Raw genomic sequence first — 27941 nt, forward strand, 5'->3', positions numbered from 1 at the left:
TCACACACACACACACACACACACACACACACACACACACACACACACACATATATATATATATATATATATATATATATATATATATATATATTCAATTCATTAATAATTTATAATTTATTTGGCAAAAAAGCACAGGAGATCACGGTACTATTGTTTGTGCAAACCACCTTAACTAATTAGTGAAAATGATAGATTATTAATTATCTCTTAAAACAGAAACAAAAGAAAGCAATATGACAAATTAATGATGATGCAAGCTCATGACATAAATAATAAAATATATAATAATATATAATACATAACAGCACAATTAAAGAAAATAATTAGAACATTAACAGATAAATGTTAGCCTTAAATGACCCTAGCGAGGGTACACTTTTAACATGAACCGGTAACGAGTCCCATAAATGCATTGAAAAAGGACGAACAGAACTAATAAAAAATTTGATCTCGGCTTAAATAAATATAAAGCATAGTTATGTCTTAAACGTCTAGTACTATGGTTATTCAATACAATGACTTGATTATAGAAGGAGTAACAATAATTTAATTTAAAAATTAAAGAAAGTGTTAATGAATAAATAATATGCAACTGTTTTATATTTTATATTTAAAATACCAACTATATTATAATACGAAGTTATATGCCCAAATTTGTTCAAATCAAATAATAATCGTAAGAAAAAATTTTGATTCAAACTTAACAAATTTAGATTAGTGTTAGAACTGCATCCCCAGATAGCAATACATTAAGTTAGATAAGGCATTAAATAATATATTAGATATAGGTTAGATAAGATATTAAAGAGTTATATAAAGTCATCAATATGAATCTAGGAAATCTATGTTTCAAACGATATATTAATCCTAAATTTTAGATATTTTCCCCTTAATATGATCTAACCAATTTTAATTTCCAAAAATAAAACTCCCAAAAACTTAATAGCATTTACTCTTCTAACACTTCTATTATTTAACAATAAAATAAGAGGACAAATGATGATTGGGCCAAAAAATGTAAATAATGTTTTGTCAATATTAATCCTTTAGTTATTAGAGGCTGCCCAATCATATACAAGAAATAATTCTTCGTTAATAGTAGAAACCAATAAATCAAATTTAGAATGAGAATAGAGAAGAGTAGTTTCATATGCAAAAAGTATAACTTTCAGTACATCGATAAAAATTCAATCCTAAGTCAACAACAGTGGACCTAGGATTGAAACTTGCGGAACACCAGAAGCAATAGGAGACAGTTGATAAATAGAGTTATTAATGCAGACATACTGATAACGATCTTTGAAATAAGATTCAAACCAAGTTAAAGCCTTACCTCTTATACCATAAAATACAATTTGTATAATAGAATATTGTGATCTAATGAATCAAAGGCTTTACAGAGATCAATAAAAACACTAATGCAAAATTTTTTAGACTCTAAAACAAGAGAAATAAAATTAATTACATCACTTATTGCAAATTCAGTACATAATTTTGAACGAAAACCATATTGATTATAACAAAATACATTATAAGAATTTAGAAACTTTGTTAGTCTATTGTGAACAATTTTTTCAATAACTTTTAACAAACTAGATTTAATAAAAATAGGACGATAGTTGCTAACCATTCTATCTTCTAAGACGTCTATCACCATTTTTAAATAGAGTTATTACTTTTGAAACTTTCAAGCATTTGGGAAAACAGTCATTGTTAAATGATTAATTTATCAAGTATTGTAATGGTATAATATTATTAGCAGTTTTCTTCAACAAAAAATAGGAAAAACAATCATCGCCACAACTTTGTGAATTTTTAAAATTATTATTGACATCTAAAATTTCAAATTCAGAGCAGTCAAAAAGAGCAAAAGAGTTTACAACATCAACAGAAAGATATTTTTTATAATTAAAACATGCAGTGTCAGAACCAGAAGAATGATTGAAATTAACAAAGCTAGAAAATGATCATTAAAAACATTGCATAAGGTTGAGTCATCATTAATTAATTTATTATCAACAATTAAATTATAAGAATTATTTTGTTTCAAACCCAATCATGATTTCAATAGATCCCAATAGATAGTACGTTTACCATTAAATCTATATCTATTAAATTGATAGTTGAAAAAAAAATTCAAATAATCTACTTAACTTAATAAAAATATTCTTATAACATTTCAATCAATCAATCTTCGTTTAGCGTCCAGAGACCCAGTTCTCCCAAGGTAGGACGTTGTTTTCTTTGCCATCTATTTTTTGCGCCAAATTAGGCGATCAGTTTTATCCATTTCGTATAAATTTAGAGCTTTCATGTCTTGTTCGATTGTTTGCGACCAGGACTTCTTGGACGGCCTTTTGGACGTGTGACAGGTACTTCAATATCTGCAAGAGAAGTTATGGCACTGTTTCCACTTCGTTTGACATGACCAAACCACCGCAGAATTCTACACTAATACTTAAAAAAGTCTCATGTTGTCGAACATGGCACCTGTCACCTAAAAAATTTGGAGAATCACCTTGACTCCTGCTGCACCTAAAACCTGTAATGTTTGAAAAAGAGGCCCCACGTTGGGCGCCAATTGTAGATTTTTGCCGGGCGACATTCGAATTTTGAACCGCGTCCGCATACGAATATCCATCCGAGCCTTCACTTAAAAATTCACAAAGTTGTGGCGATGATATGGTTCCATTGAACATACCGAAAGCACAACTTAAGTCCCTTCAAATTTGCACTACTGAAGCACCATTCCACAGCCCCACAGGCAAACTTTACAAGCAAATCGATGGTGTCGCTATGGGTTCCCCCTTGGCGTCCTATTTGCCAGTTTTTACCTAGGACAGCTAGAGAATGAAACATTCAAAAACAATGCAAGTTTAAAACCAAATATCTACGCCAGATACGTTTATGATATCTTTGTCTCCTATAACGATCCTGAACAAATTATCCAACTTCTTGGTACCTTAAACAAATCCAAACTTAGATTTACCATTGAAAGTGAAAAGGAACAACGTTTACCTTTCCTCGATGTGTTGGTCACCCGTGGCGAAGAACGATTCAAAACCGCTGTCTATGTCAAAGAAACGAATACAGGAATTTGTTTGAATGGACAAAGTGAATGCATTGAACAATTTAAAGACAGCACAATAAAATCATTTGTGAACCGGGCATTCACACACTCTTCCGATATTGAAAATCGCGACGCTGAATTAAAGAGGGTCACTAACCTGCTTGTAAACAATGGATATAAGACTTACTCTATTGAAAAGATTGTTAAAAACAAATTACTACACAGCAATAACCTTCCTAGTACCAACAATCAAGATAACGACATCATCTTGTATTACAGAAATCACATGTCAACAGCATACAAGGTAGATGAAGCATATCATCAATAAAAATGTCACACCAACCAACCCAAATAGTAAAGTTAAACTCCGAATTTATTACAACAATAAAAAGACGTCTCACCTAATACTGAAAAACAACTGCAGTCCTAGAGATAACTCTGAGTTAAAGCGTAATCACGTAATATATAAATTTAATTGCCCCTTTGACGGCTGTGCACGTCAACATGACTCATATATCGGGATTACTACTACCTCACTGACTAGAAGGCTTACGATGCATAAACAGAGTGGTGCTATCAAATTTCATTTGGAATCAACACATTCAATTACAATTAGCCGTGAAATCCTCGACAGCAACACCAAAGTAATATACCAGAACAGCAACTACACGCATCTTAAAATTGCATAAGCAGTCCTAATCGACATCAATAGACCAAAAATAAATATACAACAAAAAATGACAACCTCACTTCCAACCCGGCGCTTAACCAACAACGAAAACAAAGAAGTAATAAAAACTAGCATCGTAAATAGTGACAAAGAAGAATATGATGCTATCGATGAAGAAAAGGAGACCAAAGAAGATGACCAGCCTGAATTAAGAAACCTGACACCTAATTCGCATCAAAGTTCAATTTTACAACACCAAAGTTAATTTTTACAACGTCAAAGTTAATCTTGACAAAGTCAATATTTCCCTATATATACAACAAGGAACACTGACGATGATTCATTCGGAATCGAAATATGGCCTTATTTGCAGCATGAATTCGAAAAATAAGTTTATTTTGAATTTTAATAAACTAAACGTTCACCAAAAAACTTTAGTGAGAAAAATCGAAAAAACGAACTACAAACATATTAACGCAAAACATTCGGTAGAATTTATAGAATATTGTAAAATATATATATATATATATATATATATATATATATATACGATGTTCTAGAATTCTACCGAATGTTTAGCGTAATAAGGCCATATTTCGATTCTGAATGAATCATCATCAGGGCAAGTTGATCTATATAAGGAAATATTTACTTTGTGAAAATGAACTTAGATGGAAATTAGGCGTCAGATTTCTTTATTCGCTGGTCCATCTTCGTTGGTTTCCTTTTCTTCATCGATAGCATCATATTCTTCTTCGTCATTATTTACGAAGCTAGTTTTTATTACTACTTTGTTTTCATTGTTGATTAAGCGCCAAGTTGGGAGTGAGGTTGTCATTTCTTGTTGTATATTTATTTTTGGTTTATTGATTTCAATTAGGACTGCTTCTGCAATTTTAAGATGCGTTTAGTTGGTGTTCTGGTATATTACTTTGATGTTGCTGTCGAGGATTTCACGGCTTATAGTGATTGAGTATGTTGAGTCCAAATGAGTTTTGATTTTGTTGATATGATTTTACTGTTGGCGAGGATGTGTTTCATTTTAGAATATGCATCTTTTGCCACAGCTATCCTTTCTTGATATTTATATCACATTTACAACCTGAGGTAATCACACTTCTGAGATAATAAAAGCTGTTGACTTTTTTCACCTGTTTACCATAAATGATAATGGAGCAGATCGGGGTGGTTTTTCTTTTACTGATAACATGATAACAACATGATGATCTTTCCTTTCCCTTTCAAAAACCAGTTTGGAAACAATTGTTTGCAGTTTTTTCACTGAATTTTCTATAAGAGCTGTATCATCAGCATATCATACATTTCTAATATTCACGCCTCCAATGGATATTCCGATATTCCAGGTAGCTCTTCTATCTTTTCCATGATGATCTCACTATAGAGATTGTACAGGTTTACACAGCCTTGCCTAACACCTTTTTTTATTTCGAAAAAACTAGTCTTCTTGTTACCAACTTTCATCGCTGTTTTTGGTAACTCTCGTGTCTTTTCCATCATTGTCTAAATTTTCCAATATCCATAAGCTCCACGTGTTTTACGCTATCAAAAGCTTTGGAGTAATCGACAAAACATATAAAAAAGTCATTCTTCATTTCAATCGCTCGTTCGTAGCATGAAGATAGCGTTTCTTGTTCCACAATCCTCGACAATACTACATTGGACATTGAAATTTCAGATCTGATTTTGCTTCGTACTCTCATCATTATTCTCAAGAAAAGTTTTGTTAAGACGAATCATGAAGCTGATTATTTGATGTAGTTCACATTCCGTTTCATTTGATTTTTTGGCAATGCAATAAATAATGTTTTGTTAATGAAAAATTTTGTTCATTAAAATTAATTAATGTAATGAAAAGTTTTGTTAAGACGAATCATGAAGCTGATTATTTGATGTAGTTCACATTCCGTTTCATTTGATTTTTTGGCAATGCAATAAATAATGACTTGAATAGATCTTCAATCATCGTTTTCATATGTCACAAATGTATCGTCAACATGTCGGCAGTATGTATTAGGTTTTCGCTCCGGTTCTTCTTTAAATAACATTCCTTCGATGTGTCCAACATAGAAGTTTGCGAAGAGTACTACCAATGGAGAGCCAATTGCTACACCGTCTATTTGCTGATATAGTGTGTGTGTGTGTGAATCAATAAAGAGGCGCAGTATCAATCAATCAATCTTCGTTTTGCGTCCAGAGACCCGGTTTCCCGAGGTAGGACGTTGTTTTCTATGCCATCAACTTTTTGTGCCAAATTAGACGATCAGTTGTATCCATTTCATTTAAATTTAGAGCTTTCATGTCTTGCTCGATTGTTTGCGACCAGGACTTATTTGGACGGCCTTTGGGACGTGTGCCAGGTACTTCAACATCTGCTAGAGAAGTTATGGCACTGTTTCCACTTCGTTTGACATGACCAAACCACCGCAGACTGTGTTGCCGGCATTCGTTCTTTATATTATCTAAACCACCACGACGAAGAATTTCGGTAGATTTGATGTGGTCCTTCAGACTAATTCGTTGCATCCATCGAAGCATTTTCATGTTGGTTCGTTGAAGTTGCATTGAGCAATTTCTCCAAATTTCACGGCAAAGTTGTAGTATCGTTTGGATACCTGCAGTACCAGATGCTTTGATAATGTCATTTGTGAGTCTAGAGGGCCCTGCTGCCTTTCCATCCTTCATAGCTTTCAGAGCTTCTGTAAGCTCCTCTACAGTGATGTCTGGAATCTGACCTTCGATGGGTGGAGCGTCAAAGTTAACATTGATGGGATTTGTTTCGTTTAACAGACGGTTGAAGTATTCTTTCCACTGTAGCTTGATTTCATCTTGTTCAAAAACCATCTCATTTTTGTCATTTATATTACATGAGGCACCAACTATGTTTTGTTTCGTACGCTTTGCTTGTTTTGCTATACGATACAGAGATTTCATTTGTTCACCTTTGCTTTTAGTGAGCCACTCTTTGCACTGATCTGTCCGAGCCAGTGCAACTTGACGTCTTGCATAGTTGTTCAGTTGTTCATCTCACGGAAAATTTTATGGTCATCAAGAGACTTTGATTTTTTCCATTGCTTGTATGCAACTTTCTTTTCAGCTATTGCATTTTGTACACTGTCATTCCACCACCATGTGTCCCGTTCATGCTGACGTTTTGTACCAGTTTTCCCACAAACTGTAGTTGCAGCATTTATCAAAACGGTTTTGTATGTACTCCAATCTGTACCGGCTTGCGATTGGTTGTCTAACTGTGTGGCGACAATCTTTTGACATTTTTCTCGATGAATATTGCTTTTCAGCTTCCACGTTTTGATTCTCCAAGGCATTTGTTTAGACTTTTGTTTTGGCAGTTCGACAACCAGGTCTGCCACAAGGAGTCTATGTTGGGTGACACATGATTCGCCAGGTATAACTTTGACGTTTTTGCATAGCCTTCAGTGTTGTTGCTTAACAGCGAAGAAATCAATTTGCGTGGCTGATGGTCCACTTTTGTATGTTATGAGATGTTCCAACCTCTTACTAAAGTATGTGTTCAGTAAAGAAAACCCGTGACTTTCAGCAAACTCAAAAATGCGGTTGCCATCTTCATTCCGTTCTCCATAGCCGAAACCGCCATGTACGTTGTCAAAACCACCTGTTTTTTTCCTACGTGGCCATTGAGATCGCCTCCAATCAGGATTATTTCAGATTTTGGTATTGTTGAGATTGTGTCAGAGAAAGCAGCCCAGAAGTCATTTTTTATCTCTTCTGATTCGCTTGTCTGTGGTGCGTATGCAGAAAAAATAATCATTGTTTACTTTTCTATGCGAAGCTTGATCCACATGAGACGTGAATTAAACCTTTTAATATCCAGTACTTCTTGGGCTAGCGGTTCTCTGACAAAAATTCCAACACCATTTTTGGCCGTCTTTTGACCATTCCAGAATAGTTTATATTTTTCTTTGTCTGAATTGACATGACAGACACCATTCGATTTCCATCGGGTTTCCTGAAGGCAGCAGATGTCAATCCTTCTACGCTCGAGCATTTTTGCGATTTCCAAATTAGGTGAATGATGAATAAAAGGAGACCAAAGAAGATGACCAGCCAATAAAGAAACTTAATTTCCATCTAAGTTCATTTTGACAAAGTCAATCTCCATCTAAGTTCATTTTGACAAAGTAAGCACTGATGATGATTCATTCGGAATCGAAATATGGCCTTATTTGCAGCATGAATTTGGAAAATAAGTTTATTTTGAATTCAAAAATAATTTGTACTTTATCTAAAGTGTCCAATTTTGTTTGCATCAATCCACAACAACAAATTCGAAATAACACTGTTTTTGAAGCCATTAAAATAGAGAAAGTCACATCGTTTCAATATCTAGGGGATGTTCTGGATTGTACTGGAATAGCTGAAGCTGCCATTCGAGCACGCATACGTGCAGCCTGGAATAAATGGCATTTCCTTGCCTCTATATTGATGCGGCGTGACGAACTACAAACATATTAACGCCAAACATTCGATAGAATTTATAGAATATTGTAAATATATATATCAGTATATATATAAATATATATATATATATATTTGAGCATTTGGACACAACCACAACATATCAATTTGAACACCGAGGGTGGTATAGGAATACCGAAAAAGCTTTTCTCTTCTATCATGCATAAAATAAACAAAAATTAAAAATTTTTGTTTTGAACTAAAGAAACGTGAAAATGATTTACGATCTACCGTTATAAAAATCAAAAAGTTTTATTGGAAGTTAACTACAGCCGAACGTGCAGTTATTTTCATCAAAGATTGCATTTTTGACAGTCTTAATCCAATATTAATATATTATATAAACTATATATATATAGTTTATATATATATATATGTATGTATATATATATATATATGTATAAGTAAAATGAGTTTTTTACTTATTTTACATTTCTTTGCCTATTAGACATCAAAGCAATAACGATGAAATTTTCGTTTTTCACCCTTTTTTAACAGAAGGGTCACTTCGCGTTGATGTCAGTGTTTCAATTAGAAGATTTGGTAGTTTTTGTTTAGGCACTAGAACTGAAATAAAAAATTTGAATAGCATTCGATCTTTAGGAAGAGCAGTCAGTAAGTAATTTGATTATCTAATTTTAAATTTTTTGTTGTCTTTTATTTCTTGTTCATTCTTAAAAGTTAATAATAAAATAGTTGAAAAATTTATAAAAAAATGTTTAGCAGTTGTGGATTTTTGTTTTCTGTTGCATTTTCCAGTTATTTTTTATCTCTATACTACAACTTGTTTGTTTTTGTTTTTTGTAAATCGTCGTTTTTTCATTTCAGCCTTTTCAACCAAAATTGTGCTTCAATCATTTCTATGATTTATTTATATTTCGCTCCTGTTCTACATAGTTTCAGATTAAAGTTTAACAAACGAAACCGTTGTTACATTTGGTAAAATTCCAAGAAAAACCTTTTTGTGATACTGACATCCATTGGACGCCAAATGGTTGCGGCACCAGGCACCATCCTACATTGAACGCATGGATTAGTTATTATTTCATGACTTTAACTTAAAGATTTGTTCACTTTACTAGGAAACTCGAAGTTTTGCTGGTTGGGTCAACTTTTATATTTTCGTCCTTATCCAGTCGCTGGGTCTATGGTTGTATAGTAACATTTTGCCACTTGTTTCTTTTAGTAAATTGATTCTGCTTTTTTGCCTTGTTATAACTTTAGCGCTACAGAGATACTTTTTTTTTACTTTATCGCTCTTCAACTTCATTTGTCCAACGTTTCTTTGGTCGTTCTGTTTTTTTGTTTTTCCAATATTCTTTTGAAAGCTTTCAGTGGCAAACCCTCTTGCACCAATAATCTTTATGAACTATTTCTTTTAAGAGATTCTCTATTTCTGCAACTTTTTTTCTGGAATACTTTAATGCTTTTATTTTGGATTGTATTTATGCTTTTATTTCTAACCATAAGTCTTAAGCAAAACATTTCTGTAACAAGCAGTACTTTTATATTCTTTTCCGATGTCCATGTTTCAGATCAATATACAGTCAATGAGATTACCATAGTTTTATACACTTTAGTCATTAAATTCATTTTATTCTGGTTATTAATTTTTTTCTATCCTAGACAGTACGTATTTTCAATTTCAATAGAGTTTCATTTTTCATTCGGTAAATCTCCCAAGTACTATACCAGCTGACTATTTAATTTTAATCTTCTTATTTTTTTCCAACTGTCACCACTTTTGTCTTCTCCATATTGCTCGAGCTGCCACATTGATCTTATCACCTTTCGCAAGAATTTTTCACTAAATCTATATCGTAAGCTGGAAACTAATGAAGAAATATGAAGTCAGCAGGCACACTTGTCTTAAGCAGTCAGCATCCCCACACGTTTCCTTGCACTTTCTTTCCAAAAGTAGTACATTATATAGTCATTTCTGTATTTTCTGTGTTCATTCTATCATGTTTCACTCACCTCTAGAATTTACATTTATGTTTTTTTGCTTTTTCTATTAACAGTTATATATTTTCTGCTAATCTCAAGCTTTTTACGTTCCACGCTGCTGTCAGTAATGCTCTGAGGCTATAAAACTCACATCAATTCTATCTTTGTTTGTTTCTTCCATTATCTTACTACATTAACATTTTGGTTGCTTATTGTTGAAAATTGCTCACTAATAGCCAACTTGTCATTTCAAATGTGGTGAAACAACGCGGAGCGCTATCTTGTCAGATGTTGACTGATCTCAATGAGATTTGTTCTTTTTGAAAATAGTTTACAGATCATGCAAGGTGACAAAAGTTTTTGAGATCCTGCCTTAATGTCATCCGTAGCTTAAGTGTTCTGTCTACCTTAGTCGAATGTTTAAAACAGTTTTTCAGTTTTTCGCATTATTCTTAGAATATTAGAAGGTGACGTGAACGTGGTTTTGTTAATTTCGATGAAGTCTGTCCAGGTCCACGCTGAGCTTCCTAACCTGAGTTATAATTATACCAGCAAAACTTTCCGACTCCTATTTCGAAAATACCAACACCGAGTCTCAACGCTAAGCTGAACAATTACAAATTATGTTTTTCCGTTTTTTGATGTTGATTCTGCTTTCGCTGGGAGTTCTCTTAGGAGTATCTTTATATCTTTTGTTTACTCAATTAAACTCAGTGAAATTTTGCTTGTTCTTTGACATTATCTCTTCCTTTTAACCCTCTATCTTATTTTTTCGTCTGCTGCTTCTTTTCTGTTGCCATTTTCAAGAACATTTTAATTATTTGACTATTTGTGTTAGCGGTTACACATGGTTTAGTGTCCCGGTCACTTATCGAACTCGAACCCTATAAAATCATCGTCTTTGTTTATAATGGCTTTCGCCGGACACGCTACTAATAATGCCTTATTGCAGTGTAAGTTGGACGTCTCCAGTTTGTTCTCTTTTATTTTTGCATTGTAATTTGTCCAACGTTTGTTTAATGTAACTTTTAACTTTTTTACAAAACTACTTTCTAGTATGCTGTCCTGGTTATGACATTAAACTTACCCTCACCGCCTTGTAAATGATGTTGGATCATCAAAGGCTAGGCCTACCGCTTATAACTGTGGTTGCGTAAGGAAGGGCGTCCTGCGTAAAAATTAGCCAATAAAAATATTTATGATAACAGAAGTGAAAATGGCCCTCAGTATCCGGCAGAAGAGGGTGCGAAGAATCCCCGGAGACCCAGTCCATGGGGTTGCGGTGCAAGGCACTGCGGATGGTCTGGCTACTGGCACCCCACTCTATAGTGTGGCGGTGCAAGGCACTATGGATGAAAGGATTACTTGTAGACCAAGGGGTTGGAGGTTTGGTACCTGGAATGTAGGCACGCTGACAGTAAGGAGTTTGAAAGTGGTGGAGGAGTTGCAGAGGAGAATGGTCTCGACGTGGCTGCATTACAGGAGATCAGATGGATGGGAGAGGGTACAAGGTGGGGGCTAAAGGTGGAAGGTATAAGTTGTGGTGGAAGGGGGATGATGGTACAGGAGGAGTTGGTGTGATGGTAAAAGAAGAGTTAGTGGAGAAGGTGTTGGAAGTGAGGCAGAAAAGCAATGGTGGTATGGTGTTTGGAAAAGTAATAGTGAGGATAATATCAGGATATGCTCCGCAACAAAGTAGGAAGGAAGAGGAGAAGGATAGGTTTTATGATGATGTTTCTGACGAGATTGGGCAAGCGGGGTTGGATGAGTTTGTGGTGTTGTTAAGTCATTTGAATGGTCATGTGGGGGCGGATGCAGACGGATATGAAGGAGTACATGGGAGATGGGGAAATGGTATACGGAATGAGGAAGGGCGTAGAATGTTGGCGTTGGCGGATGCACATAGCATGGTGGTGGGGAATACCTAGTTTACAAAGGAACCAGCACGATTAATTACATAAAGGTCAGGGAAGCATAGGTCAATGATAGATTATATGTATATTGGTAAGGGCGAAGCAAAGAAATAATGTAAGGAATGTGAAGGCGTAACCTGGTATGTTGCAGCATAGTATGGTTGTGATGGATGTGGCATCAAAAGAAATGGGGAGGAGGAAAAAGGATTGTGTCAAAGAGAAAGACATGGAAGTTACAGGATGCAGAGGTGAGGAAGGCATTTGAAAGTTGAGAGAGTGGTAAGGATAGAGATGTTTGGGAAAGATATAGGGACTGTTTGTTGGCTACGGCAGATAAAGTATGTATATGGACGAAAGGAAAGTGTAGGCATGGTGAGACGTGGTGGTGAGATAAAGATATAAGAAAGGTTTTTGAGGTCAAGAAGGAGAGGTTTAGGGTGTGGAGAATGGACATGACGAGGGAGGCGGAGTCTGAGTATAGGAAGGCTAAGAAGGCTGCAAAACGGGCAGTGGCAACTGCAATGACGAAAGCATCAGATAGGTTAATGAGGGAAATGGAATTTGACGTGAGTTCGGGGAAAATGTTCAAAGTAGCAATGCAGTCAATGAGGGATAGGAAAAATGTTATAGGGAATGAATATGTTTGGGATGGATCTGGCAAATTGTGCATAGATGGGGAGAAAAAAGCTCAGGTGTGGAAAGCTCATATCGAAAGGTTGATGAATGAAGAGAATGAGTGGGATGTTGATGTGGAATCCGCGGTCACACACGAACCCATAGAGAAGGTGACGATGGAGGAAGTAGAGAAAGCAGTTAGAGAAATGAAACTAGGTAAGGCGATAGGGGTTTCGGAAGTGGCGGCGGAACATATAAAAGCGAGTGGGGTGATAGGAATTGAAGTTATGATGAGAATTGCTAACAGTATGTTTGATGATGAAGGTATACCTGAGAATTGGTGACACAGTGTGTTGGTGCCGTTGTATAAGGGCAAAGGAGATGTAAGAGATTGTGGGTCATATAGGGGTGTGAAATTGCTAGAGCATGGAATGAAGGTAGTGGAGAGGGTGCTTGAGAGGAGATTGAGAAATATGGTGACCGTTAATGAAATGCAGTGTGGGTTTATGCCTAGTAGGGGAACGGTGGATGCGTTGTTCCTAGTGAGAATGTTGCAGGAGAATTATAGAAAGAAGAAACGAAGATTGTACATGTGTTTTGTGGATCTATAAAGGGCTTTTGATCGAGTACCGAGAAAGGTCATTGAATGGGCGTTGAGGAAGAAAGGAGTGAATGAGAGATCTTTTAGTGTTAAGGTAGGAGTGCATCAAGGATCAGTGTTATCACCGTTTTTGTTTGTATTTGTGATGGATGTTGTGTGTGGAAACATAATGGAGAAGTTGTTATTTGAGATTTTGTATGCAGATGATTTAGTCTTGATGGCTGATATCATGGAAGAATTGCAGTTAAAATTTGACAGATGGAAAATTGTTATTGAAAAGAAAGGGTTAAAAGTTAATATTGGTAAGACGAAGGTAATGGTGAGGGGAAGGTAGGGGGCGAGTGATAAGTAAAATAGACCCCTGTGGGGTATGTGACAGGAGAGTAAAGGCTAACTCGGTATTGTGTATAGGATGTCAGAAGTGGGTGCATAAGAGATGTAGTGATGTGAGGGGGGCACTGAAAAAGGTGGAAGGCACGTTCTAATGTAAGAAATGTGTTTTTGGTGTGATTAATAGGACGGACGCAAGGACGGGGTTGAATGGTAGTATTGAAAGAATGGAAAACTTTGTTTATTTAGGGGTTAAGCTGAATGCGGATGGAGGATGTTTGAGCGCTGTTACGGCTAGAGTTTGTGTGGGATGGATGAAATTTAGGGAACTGGGTGGGGTATTGTGTGGAAGGAAATGGTCAGTGAAGATGAAAGGGAGGGTATATAAAGCTTGCGTGAGGGCAGCGATAGTATATGGTGGTGAAACTTGGGTGTTGAGGAGAGAGGAGGAAAGTGTACTGCAGAGGGCTGAAAGATCTATGGTGAGGATGATGTGTGGGGTTAAAGTGAAGGATAGGAGGAGTAGTACAGAGTTGATGTCGATGATGGGACTGAATAAGGACATTGTGACATTGATAAGGAGATCGAGATTGCGGTGATATGGACATGTGTTGAGAAGGGATGAAAGGGTCGGGATTAGGCGAGCGTTGGAGTTCGAGGTTGAAGGAGTGATAGGATGGGGTCTTCCGCGATTGGGATGGAGAGAGCAGGTGGAGAAGGACAGAGTGAAAGCGGAGTTGCGTGATACTTAGGCGAGTGTCAGATGTGAATGGCGTCGGGGGGTATTTCGGTTTCATCATAGTTAGCCAAACGGCAACCCCCAATCTCGGGGAAAATGTCGTTGTACTTTCTAGTATGCAAAACTTAATAAACAACTATTTAATAAGAATAATCAAATTTAACAAATATTGATCCACTTGAAACAGGCTCGAGTGCACTTTTCTATATAGCCTTCGATGTCGGTCTGAGAACGTTCTATTCTTTCGAGAAAAATAATCTCGCACTTATAACTTTGTTGATTAATTAGCTATGTTATAGCATGCATAACAGTGATGGCAAGTTTATCTTGTTTTTGTTTAGGTTACGAAATATCAAGACAAATTGAAATAAAAGAATCAGGTTATGAAGTGCAAAATGAAACCCGATACTTTCATGCCGAGAACGAGTAAATAGTAATTCATGTACATTATTTGCTAATTCTAAGTTGTTGTTCATATATTTTATATCATTATCTAAATATTTTATTATTCTATTTTTTGTTGTTAATTACTAAAAAACTATTGAACTAAAAAATTAATTCATTTATATTTATCCTGAGTTTATGGAAAGGAGAGTTTTGTATTAAGCGAAAAATGAAAGCCAGATTTTATCTCACAATTGAACAATGACATTAGCTAGAGTTCAATGTTGGAACAACAACAAAAATAAGATATCAAAAACATAAGTTCATTTATATTTATCTCGATTTTATGGAAAGGAGAGTTTTGTAATAAGCAAAGTATGTTATTAAAGCTTATAGATGCTGAATATTGTTATGAAAATACTAAAAACACGTTGACTCCAAGTTAAAAAACAGGGTATAAATCTAAGCGATCTGTGAAAAATCTGGCTTTGTCTCGAATTCTAAAAAGAAAACGAGAGCACCTGTGGTTAACAGTTGGAATTTTGAAATCTGCTAAGATTTAAAATTAATTGCATTCTGTTTACTAATGAAATCCTACTGCTTTTAATAAATTAACATTTACTAAATATAAAAACTCCTTTACTACCATTAAGCAATTTGCTGAAAAGAAATATATTAGGGACGAATTAGAAATTAATAAAATAATTTGGTCTTTTTGGTTTATTATTAATCAATAAAAATAACTTCAAATCAAAATTTCCTAAATATCAATCTTCGTTTAGCGTCCAGTCACCCAGTTTCCCGAGGTAGGACGTTGCTTTCTTTGCCATCAATTTTTTGCGCCAAATTAGGCGATCAGTTGTATCCATTTCATTTAAATTTAGAGCTTTCATGTCTTGCTCGATTGTTTGCGACCAGGACTTCTTTGGACGGTCTTTGGGACGTGTGCCAGGTACTTCAACATCTGCAAGAGAAGTTATGACACTGTTTCCACTTTGTTTGACATGACCAAACCACCGCAGACTGTGTTGCCGGCATCCGTCCTTTATATCATCTAAACCAGCACGACGCAGAATTTGATGTGGTCCTTCGGACTAATTCGTTGCATCCATCGAAGCATTTTCATGTCGGTTCGTTGAGGTTGTTGTTCCAGTTTGGCTGTCATTGGCCATGTTTCTGCACCATATAACAACACCGAAAGTATCACAGATTTATAAAATCTTGATCTTAGTGGTAGTGGAATGTTACGCCGCATCAATATATAGGCAAGGAGATATCATTTATTCCAGGCTGCACGTATATGTGCTCGAACGGCAGCTTCAGCTGTTCCAGTACAATCCAGAACATCCCCTAGATATTGAAACGATGTGACTTTCTCTACCTTAATGGCTTCAAAAACAATGTTGTGGATTGATGCAAGCAGGACAAACAAAATTGGACACTTTAGATAAAGTACCAATTATTTTTGAAAACGTTTGTGACACCAATCACTGCTGACACTTGATTGAATTGTTACCTACACCAGCTTTACAAACTGAAGAGGGCCATCGTCCAGTAGCTGTGGATTGGATGAGTTCACCAGTGTTCATTGCTTTGGTTTTGCTGATGTTGACTTTGAATCCATGATCGGCGTGGCTGGTGTTCCAATCTTCAAACATCTGTGCTGCATTCTGCTCAGACGTGGCTGTTAAAATGATATCATCAGCATATATTAGATTCCAAGTATCACCAGTGCGTATCGGTTTTGTGATTTCTTCCATCACAGTTATAAATAACAGTGTACTGAGAATCGAGCCTTTCCAACCGTTGTGCTGACGAGAGTCTTAGTATTCGTATACATTTCCATCACAAGTCGAACAAGATATTCTGGAATGAGTTGCAGATCTAGGCTCCACCTGATTGCTTTACGGGGAACTCGATCAAATGCTTTTCAAAGATTTACAAAAATGTGTGATAGTTGTTCATGCTTTGCGAGATACTTCTCTTGCAGTTTCCGAAAGATGTGAATTGCATCAATTGGTGATTTCCCCGCTAGGAAACCAAATTGATAATTTCCGATTGTGATGCACGACGTTAATCTTTTCTCAATGATTTTCTCGACAATTTTCAGGGAATGTTCTAACAGACGTATACCCCGATATGACGAACATTTTGATTCTCCAAGGCATTTGTTTAGACTTTTGTTTTGACAGTTCGACAACCAGGTCTGCCACAAGGAGTCTATGTTGGGTGACACATGATTCGCCAGGTATAACTTTGACGTTTTTGAATAGCCTTCGGTGTTGTTGCTTAACAGCGAAGAAATCAATTTGCGTGGCTGATGGTCCACTTTTGTATGTTATGAGATGTTCCAACCTCTTTCGAAAATATGTGTTCAGTAAAGGAAACCCGTGACTTTCAGCAAACTCAAAAATGCGGTTGCCATTCATTCCGTTCTCCATAGCCGAAACCGCCATGTACGTTGTCAAAACCACCTGTTTTTTTCCTACGTGGCCATTGAGATCGCCTCCAATCAGGATTATTTCAGATTTTGGTATTGTTGAGATTGTGTCAGAGAATGCAGCCCAGAAGTCATTTTTTATCTCTTCTGATTCGCGTGTCTGTGGTGCGTATGCAGAAAAAATAATCATTGTTTGCTTTTCAATACGAAGATTGATTCACATGAGACAAGAATTAATCTTTTTAATATCCAGTACTTCTTGGGCTAGCGGTTCTCTGACAAAAATTCCAACACCATTTTTGGCCGTCTTTTGACCATTCCAGAATAGTTTACATTTTTCTTTGTCTGAGTTGACATGACAGACACCATTCGATTTCCATCGGTTTCCTGAAGGCAGCAGATGTCAATCCTTCTACGCTCGAGCATTTTTGCGATTTCCATGCTGCGGCCAGTCAGTGATCCAACATTGAGCGTTCCAAGTCTAAGTACCATAGAGGGGCCATTCTGAATTTTTCTGCAACATCCCTCCACTATTGCATACTTTCCAGGGATTCTTGGCACCCCTTGACAGGGGATGCGGGTTTTGTTTATATTTTAGAAAGAGGTTGGAACATCTCATAACATACAAAAGTAGACTATCAGCCACGCAAATTGATTTTTTCGCTGTCAAGCAACAACACCGAACAAGATGAGATCAAGCCACAGTGGAGAAAATACTTCAACCGTCTGTTGAATAAAACAAATCCCATCAATGTCAACTTTGATGCTCCACCCATCGAAGGTCAGATTCCAGACATCACTGTAGAGGAGCTTACAGAAGCTCTGAAAGCTATGAAGGATGGAAAGGCAGCAGGGCCCTTTAGACTCACAAATGACATTATCAAAGCATCTGGTACTGCAAGTATCCAAACGTTACTACAACTTTGCCGTGAAGTCTGGAGAAATTGCTCAATGCCGACTGAATGGAACTATAGCATGACAGTTCCGCTATACAAAGGCAAAGGTGATCCATTGAACTGTTCGTCATATCGGGGTATACATCTGTTAGAACACTTCCTGAAAATTGTCGAGAAAATCATTGAGAGAAGATTAACGTCGTGCATCACAATCGGAAATTATCAATTTGGTTTCCTAGCGGGGAAATCAACAATCGATGCAATTCACATCCTTCGGCAACTGCAAGAGAAGTACTTCGCAAAGCATCAACAACTATCACACATTTTTATAGACCTTGAAAAAGCATTTGATCGAGTTCCTCGTGAAGCAATCAGGTGGAGTCTACGTCGACAACTCATTCCAGAATATCTTGTTCGACTTGTGATAGAAATGTATACGAATACTAAGACTCTTGTCAGCACAACGGTTGGAAACACAGATGCATTTGACATCGGCGTTGGAGTTCACCAAGGCTCGATTCTCAGTCCACTGTTATTTATAACTGTGATGGAAGAAATCACAAAACCGATACCCACTAATGACATTTGGAATTTAGTATATGCTGATGATATCGTTTTAACAGCCACGTCTGAGCAGAATGCAGCACAGATGTTTGAAGATTGGAACACCAGACTCGCCGATCATGGATTCAAAGTCAGTCAAGTGTCAGCATTGTAACCAGTGGTGTCACAAGCGTTGTTCAAAAATAATTGGTACTTTATCTAAAGTGTCCAATTTTGTTTGTCTTTTTCTTGCATCAATCCACAACAACAAATTCGAAATAGCACTGTTTTTGAAGCCCTTAAAATAGAGAAAGTCACATCGTTTCAATATCTAGGGGATGTTCTGGATTGTACTGGAACAGCTGAAGCTGCCGTTCGAGCACGCATACGTGCAGCCTGGAATAAATGGCATTTCCTTGCCTCTATATTGATGCGGCGTGACATCCCTCTACCACTACGATCAAAACTTTATGAATCTGTAATACGTCCGGTGTTGTTATATGGTGCAGAAACATGGCCAATGACAACCAAACTGGAATAACAACTTCAACGAACCGACATGAAAATGCTCCGATGGATGCAACGAATTAGTCTGAAGGACCACATCAAATCTACCGAAATCCTGCGTCGTGCTGGTTTAGATGATATAAAGGACGAATGCCGGCAACACCGTCTGCGGTGGTTTGGTCATGTCAAACGAAGTGGAAACAGTGTCATAACTTCTCTTGCAGATGTTGAAGTACCTGGCACACGTCCCAAAGGCCGTCCAAAGAAGTCCTGGTCGCAAACAATCGAACAAGACATGAAAGCTCTAAATTTAAATAAAATGGATACAACCGATCGTCTATTTTGGCGCAAAAAGTTGATGGCAAAGAAAACAACTTCCTACCTCGGGAAACGGGTCTCTGGACGCAAAACGAAGATTGATTGTATAAATCTATCATTAGCTAGAAACATATTGTCGGAAATTTTAAAATAAATGATAAGGAGATTTTTCAAATTATGACTAAGCCCCACGTTTGGCGCCAATTGTCGGAAATTTTAAAATAAATGATAAGGAGATTTTTCAAATTATGACTAAGCCCCACGTTGGGCGCCAATTGTCGGAAATTTTTAAATGAAAACAATTAAAACAACTGGTGGTGTGAGATAATCTCCTCCTCTATCTTTCCCATGGAATTTTTTTATGGTCCGACAATAATTTTTATGTATATTTTTAACGTGAGTTCGACCAGTCCTGTGTGGCACTGGGCTTTTTCGAATTATATGATTTTATTGATCGACGGAAGTAAATAAAAAGGAATTGAACTAATGAACTCTATAATAATGTAAATGTCAATGAACAAACTGGAATACAGGAATTAGAACTTCTTCTTGTTGGGTCTTCGACTTGGGATATGTTTCTTGCCGTTTAATCGTACAACCTCGACGTGTGTGACCGATGGTGATGTCGATACAACTCCAAGAAATAAATAAAAATGAATGCGAAAAAAAATCACAAAAATCGGAGCCTATGGAAATTCCAAGCTGCGTGTGAAATTATACCAATGAGTATAGAATCCAGCAAAGAACCCTAGCACAAGAAACAAAACAACGAGGCGGATTCGTTTTCACAAAACCCAAGGCCTGTTTTCACTGGGCCTGTCTGTCAGTCGGTCGGCTTTCGCACAACCCTGGCCTGTTTTCACTGGGCCGTCGAGTCTGATCGGCTTTCGCACGACCAAGGGCCTGTTTTCACTGGGCCTGTCTGTCAGTCGGTCGGTCGGCTTTCGCACGACCAAGGGCCTGTTTTCACTGGGCCGTCAAGTCTGATCGGCTTTCGCACGACCAACACAAAACAACAAGAGTCAGAACAACACTGGGAACAAATTGTGTGACTTTAGTACGCGTGCGAAACTATGCCAATGAGCATAGAGTCTCGTACCAAATCCACTTTTGAGAACTTAAGACGTTTCTGAAACTATGCCAATGAGCATAGAATCACGCATTAAGTCTCTTAGATACCAGAATAGGCACTGATTACTCGAAGCTGCCTAACTGGTGAACCCAAGGCTGACTCTTTTTGAGAACTTAAGACGTTTCTGAAACTATGCCAATGAGCATAGAATCACGTATTAAGTCTCTTAGGGACCAGAATAGGCACTGATTATTCGAAGCTGCCTCACTAGTCAACCCCCGTTTTCAGTCTTTTCACACCCTTCCTTATCAAAGCAAAATTAGATTTTGTTTCGGGTGTTTTAAAAACTTAAAAATTTCCAAGGTATGTCCAATTAATAAAAAAAACTACTAATTAAATTTTAAAATAATTTGTAATAATTTATGACGTCATCTAAATTGCAAAACAAAAAAAATCGTCGTCACCTATCGAGTAAATTAACTTGCACCATGCCCCCTATCGAGTGAATAAATTTCGCGTTGAAAATTTTGCAGTATTTTTAGTCAGTATTATTTCATAATTTTGACAATATTTTCCGATTGTATAAAAATATAAAAGTTTTTCCTCTACTTAAAAGTGGGTCTAAAAGTGATAATCTTTCGAACTATCGTCCATTATCATAATTAAAACGTTTTCCAAAATAATTGATAAAACAGTTCATTTTTCGGCAAATACAATCTTAATAATCGCAATCAATAAGGTTTTAGAAAAAACAGCTCTACCGAGTTAGCCATCTTAGATTTTCAACAATACATTTATTAGAATTTACACTATAAATACCATTTATTAGAACAACCAAAATTAATTAAAGACAAATTTAGAAAACATTGCCCTATTTTCCGCAATTTCACAGAAACACTAACCTAATTTTAAAACCAATTACTCGATAAAAAAACTAAAGTTATATGTAAAAGCAGTGATTTTATATCTCTCGTGCCATACAACATTATTATTATCATTATTATAAAAAATTTATATGTAGCGCCAATTCAAAGTATCTTAAAGGCGCTTTCATAAAAATCAATCAAAAACGCAAAATGACTGAACGTTATAGTAACCAATGAATTTAAATGAAATTGTCTGAAAATTTCAATGCTTAATTCTGGCGTCCTCAATGACTTCGGTAATGAGTTCAAAAAAGACGGTCTTTAAACAGAAATATTTCTTCTCCCGATTTCAACTGTGCAGTATTAATAACTATCAAGTTTAAATCATCACATCTTAAATGAATATCAGTTGACACTCTTGATTTTTTATTGAACTTTTCACTCAAGTATTTGCTGCTTTAAACATTAAAACACATATCTTAAAAATTTATTCTTTTTTCTACGTTCTATCAATGGAGTTCATTAAAATTGGTTTGACCTTTAGACTACCCACACAATAATTTTGGCCGCTCTGTTTTAAATCGACATGAAGTATTGCAATGGATTTAACGAAAAGATCATTAAACTGACTGTTAAAATAATCTTATCGTGAATAAATGCATCAAAGCAATGCATGGTTGATCTTTCTAATGATTTGCGAACACGATACAATTTTTGCAAATTGTATGTAAATGATGAAGACAATATTTTCAGATGAGCTTTCATTGACAACTTAGAATCTAAAAAAATTGTCGTCTCAGACAAAGCTTGTCTTTATAATGATCATATATTATTTAAGAGCTTATTAATCACGATTACATTTTTTTTATTTAATGAATTGCCTTAATTTTTTGACAATAATTTTTAGTGTTTCGAGTTTGGACTAATTATAGCAGACAAGTATTTGTTTGTTTTTGTTTGTGTGAAATATTAAAAATGAGATTTATACAAACCGTGTTGCAGTATTTATCAATTTGTGAAATATTTAGCATTACAGTGCCTTTGAGAGATAAAGAAGGTATTCATGACTACAGATTCATGCCTGAGCCAAATTTGCCTCCACTTATACTAAACACCAAAGGAAAAAATGGAACGAATATTGAAGATGTTTTAAAAGATTTTCCAATTTTACCAAGTGAGCAAAGAAAAAAATTGGTTGATTTGGATCATCTAAGTCTAGCACAAAGTGATGTACTTGTGGTATGATATTTATTTTATTATTTTCCATAATATTTTTGCTTGATTATATTTAACATCGCCAGAATTACTAGCATATGAAACTACTTTTTGAATAGCAGCAAATGTTTTAATTTCTTCGTGGTGCTCATTAATAAAATAACAAAGGTACAAAGTACAAATTTACCAGATTACATCAACTTTTTGTAGTTAAAATAACAAATGATATAATTAAGATCAACTGCAACGTGTTGAAGTGTAGGTTAAATAGCGGATTAATTGTGGCAAAATCTAACGACCCTTTCACAAAAATTTATTCAGTAAAATTCAGTAAAATTATCGCTTTGTTTCTCAGGTTGAATCTTTGCCCAATGACAACTTAATGACTCATGTACGATTGCACGTTTAAAAAACCATTAACACTTCGCCAACAAGATTGTTAATAATCATCAAAAATTATTGTAAAATTTTAAATTTGTAATATCTTACTTGTAATACTTACAAAGCTACATTTTACAAATAAACAAATTTTATTTATTGCTGGAATTCATGTTAATAATACTTGACAAATAATCACAGTATAGAATGTAGAGTTTGAGTAATGCGAATTGCAGACTATTGTATTGCTATTCAGATATTTCGATTTTACTTTTTTGTCGCTTATCTACAGAGATTCTTACGCCGTCTACATTATGACATTACCTTCTATGCGTTCAAAAAATAGAGTTTTTTCCTACCGTCCTTTCTTCCACTGTGCGCTAAACGACAATACATTGTGCCTGGTTTTGATTGCCTCCTTTTCTTTTGCCAAGGAAAAATGACGTGTTCAATTGGCTTGATGTTCTTAATATTCTATTGGTAACAAGGCCAGTTTTATTCAGGCAGTTCAATGGATCACCTTTGCCTTTGTATAGCCGGACTGTCATGCTATAGTTCCATTCAGTCGGCATTGAGCAATTTCTCCAGATTTTACGGCAAAGTTGTAGTAACGTTTGGATACCTGCAGTACCAGATGCTTTGATAATGTCATTTGTGAGTCCAGAGGGCCCTGCTGTCTTTCCATCCTTCATAGCTTTCAGAGCTTCTGTAAGCTCCTCTACAGTGATGTCTGGAATCGGACCTTCGATGAGTGGAGCGTCAAAGTTAACATTGATGGGATTTGTTTCGTTTAACAGACGATTGAAGTATTCTCTCCACTGTAGCTTGATCTCATCTTGTTCAAGAACCATCTCATTTTTGTCATTTTTGATAATGAGGCACCAACTATGTCTTGTTTCGTACGCTTTGCTTGTTTTGCTATACGATACAGAGATTTCATTTGTTCACCTTTGCTTTTAGTGAGCCATTTTCTGCTCTGATCTGTCTGAGCCAGTGCAACTTGACGTCTTGCATAGTTGTTCTTCTCACGGAAAATTTTATGGTCATCAAGAGACTTTGATTTTTGCCATTGCTGTATGCAGCTTTATTTTCAGCTATTAAATTGTGTACACTGTCATTCCACCACCAAGTGTCCCATTCATGCTGGCGTTTTATACCAGTTTTCCCACAAACTGTAGTTGCAGCGTTTATCAAAATGGTTTTTGAAGGTACTCTAATCTGTACTGGCTTGCGATTGGTGGTCTAACTGTGTGGCGACAATCTGTTGAATTTTTTCTCGATGAATATTGCTTTTCAGATTCCACATTTTGATTCTCCGAGGCATTTGTTTAGTCTTATGTTGTGACAGTTTGACAACCAGGTCTGCCACAAGAAGTCTATGTTGGGCGACACAGGATTCGCCAGGTATAACTTTGACATTTTTGAATAGCCTTCGGTATTGTTGCTTGACAGCGAAGAAATCAATTTGCGTGGCTGATGGTCCACTTTTGTATGTTATGAGATGTTCCAACCTCTTTCTAAAATATCTTTTCAGTTTTAGTTCATTTTATTGGCAAGTCATAACACTGTTGCCAGATGTTCATGTAAAAGTTTAAAAAGAACAAATAGTTTATGTTTAGATGCGCGATTATAGAATTCTTGTTTAGAATGTTGCTTTGAAAACCGTGAATAAAATTTACACTTTAGAAAATCAAAAAAAAAATTTTAATCTAGAAGCCATTTCAAGTTTGTTTGCACATTTCTTGCCTATTAATTTTTTTAACCCAATGTGCATTACGAAACATTTCCAAATAGAAAGGTCAGCTCAGTTGGTAGAAATACTATGTTTCGTGCAGTTACGTGGTGGCCTTGTTCGAATAGCGTTTGTCCAAAACTCAGACTATCATACGCCAGGCTTGCGCGTGCATACACAATGGGTATGTGCGTCTTGTGGGGTGAATATTGCAAGCTTTGTGGCACAAGGGTCTAAATATAAAAATGATATGTCAGAGCTGCTTATTAGTTTCAGTCAAACTATCCAAATCGCTGCTATTATTCGGAAGTGCCAAGCCAACGTCATGCCTTGTCTACTGCACCAAATTTTTAACAAGTTTACAATACAAAATATTCTCAACTCTAATAAAAAAATATGCTGTACAAAGTTTTTCTAAAAAATAAACTCATCAGTAAAGACACTCAGAAAGGCTTTTACCCAACACTGGAGAGTTTGGCTGAACACACACATGCTAACCCATTTGATGAAAGATGCAAAAAAACATGCAAAAAGTTATTGCTCTACTAGATCTACGGAATGCAATTCAGTTTTACTCTGTGATCATTATTATTATTAATATTATTCTTAGTGGCACGGGCTATGCCCCTCGCTAATAAATACAGAAAAGTCAAAAAACAAATAAAATTATGTCAGATGGATATCAATTATGTCATGTCCCTCAAATGTTTCAATGTTAATATTTTTAATATACTCCAACAAAACAATATCAGTATCAATCAACGATCAACTCACAAACTCACACCATTTTCGGTAAGAAAAGGGTCCTTCAAGATGACCCTTGTTCTCCGCTATTGTTTAATCTTTGTTTCAATCCTCTGATGATCTTGGAGAATCAAGAATTTAAACATTGCGGTTACTTATGGGAGCCAACGTTTGACGTGAAGACTAGATCATGGCTGCAATTTGCGGATGACATTGCAATTATAGCACGTAATTCTAAAAGTGCTCAAAAATTAGTTGACCTCAATCTAGCCTGTTGTAAATGGTCAGGCATGCAAATGAGAGTTGACAAATATTGTGCGTTCGGAATGATGAAGAAAGGCAGCTCATATGATCAATTCCTACCTAGGTTGTCAATAAACAACATACCTATTCCGGCCGTAGAATTGGGCTCTGGATTCAAATATCTAGGTAATATATATAATTCAGAATTGAAAAATACAAAAGCCAAATTAACACGGCTGTTGAGGATCACGGCTGATTTAGATAAAGCTAGATTTAGATCACGCTACTTATTTGAACAATTGAAGTTTGAGCTTTGAAGTTAAAAATTTTCTCTTCTCTGTCGTGGATCACTAATAATTTGAACAACCTAGTAATAGAAACAACAATACCAATAAGCGGCGTGTCTGAGGTTCTCGGTCTACTATTAAAAATTTAGTTGTCATAATATTGTTTCACTCAAAGATTCAGCGTTGAGAATGAGGCCAAAACTCCGCAATTATTTTAAACAAACTAAGGTACAAAAATTTGATGTCTTTAACGCGAAACATCAATAGACTATAAGATGGTGGACAATTTGCGCTCAAATTCGAACTCAACTACTCAGTCGTTAAAAAGCTTGGAAAAGCTGCCTGTCAAGATTATGTTATTTCTTTCCAAAATCAGTGTGTCCTTAACAAACTGGTAACATAAGTAATAGCTTCGACTCAAATAATACCTTGGTCCAAGAAAATAGATAAAATCTGTACAAATCTGCGAGTAATATAAACAATTGTCAATCAACGCCAATTTATTCAGATGGAGAAAGACAAAAGATCCTCTATGTCTTTTCTGCGGCGCAGAACAAACGAATGTAATATTTAACTGTAATGTGGTGGCACTGGCAAGATCAATTGTTGTCCAGCCGACCGCCTAATATTTACAGATATCGTATCCAACGGAGTCGTGTCAATGTCGCAATTTTTTGGCGCTCTGCGTCTAGACATCACCATTCTAAGCAACCGCGAAATGTAAGCCATCGAGTTGACGGTGTGCCACGAAAGGAATCTGATTTCATCTAGAAAATTCAAGCAAACAAAATATACTGACAGTTTGAATGCATGTGTAAACGATGAATATAAAAATTGTTCAATAATACTAAAAACATTTGAAATAAATCCAATCGGTTTCTTTAATAAATTTAGTTTATCATTAGTTATTGACAAATTAATTAACTCCGAGATTAAATCGAATTATGGCATTTACTCTGATAGAAACAATTTATAACCATTTAAATATTTTATCTTTCTGCACTAATGAACAGCAAGATTTTATTCTATTTTAATTTGCTTTATCTAATTTATTTTATTTTACTTTATCTAATTTATTTTATTTTACTTTATGATTAATTTTATCATTGATTTTTTTGGACGCAATAAAAAGATTTTCCATTATTAGCTTGTCGGCAATACATAAATTATAAAATTTAATATTAATTTTAGAGCCACCCATTCCTATTTGATATTTATACTGAATGTTCATCTAATCTGACAATGAAACATCATAAAATGGAAATTGCAAATTTTCTCATAAATGAAGTTTTATATACAGTCAATAAACTTTCTAAAAATATGAACAAGTTAGGACAGAGTTGCTATTATTTTGATAAATATTGTAAACTTGAAATTTTTTTAGATTAAAAACTACTGTTGTTATGGATATCCTGGTTATGGTTTTCGTTGAAAAATCCATTAACTTAACAATTTCTAAGAAAGTAATTTTATTTTTCTTTTTATTGTTTTTTTTTTACAAAACATGAAAATATCAATTTTTGTTACTTATCATTTTTATTTTTTGTAAAAAAATTTCAAAATTTTCAATTTTTTGTTAATTAGGGAAAATGTTTCATGTTTTCATTTCAGTCTATTATAAAATTTAATTTTTTTTCACGTATTAATTGATTATCTAAAAGTAAATTTTTTAGTAAGCTAATGTTAATGAGCATTACGTTAAAAGTGTGCTCTAAAAAACCCTTGCGAATTTGTTTTATTATTTATTGTTTAATAATTTGTTTAATTTATATAAAAAAGATAAGATTTTAAATTATTTAGAAATCAAAATTTGATTCTAGTTTTTAGTTAATGGAATGTCAATCAATCAATCAATTAGTTCCTAAAGCGCTATTTCCGCGATGTTCAACAGCGATCCTCAATGAATTTTGCAA

General features: G+C 35.4%; 1 protein-coding gene across 1 annotated transcript in view; it reads left to right on the top strand.

Annotated features, from left to right (window-relative positions):
- The window catches only part of HELRODRAFT_119237 (hypothetical protein), a gene marked incomplete at both ends in the record, with an annotated part of 34830 nt that extends 7494 nt beyond the window's left edge, over nucleotides 1–27336 (top strand). Inside the window, 4 exons of the mRNA XM_009032408.1 lie at nucleotides 8757–8873; nucleotides 14745–14829; nucleotides 22458–22668; nucleotides 27220–27336. Of these exons, the coding sequence (XP_009030656.1) occupies nucleotides 8757–8873; nucleotides 14745–14829; nucleotides 22458–22668; nucleotides 27220–27336 (530 nt within the window). The remainder of the gene's footprint in view (nucleotides 1–8756; nucleotides 8874–14744; nucleotides 14830–22457; nucleotides 22669–27219) is intronic.
- Nucleotides 27337–27941: the final 605 nt, after the last annotated feature.

Source organism: Helobdella robusta (assembly GCF_000326865.2).
Source record: "Helobdella robusta unplaced genomic scaffold HELROscaffold_80, whole genome shotgun sequence".
In the NCBI taxonomy this organism is placed as follows: Eukaryota; Metazoa; Annelida; class Clitellata; order Rhynchobdellida; family Glossiphoniidae; genus Helobdella; species Helobdella robusta.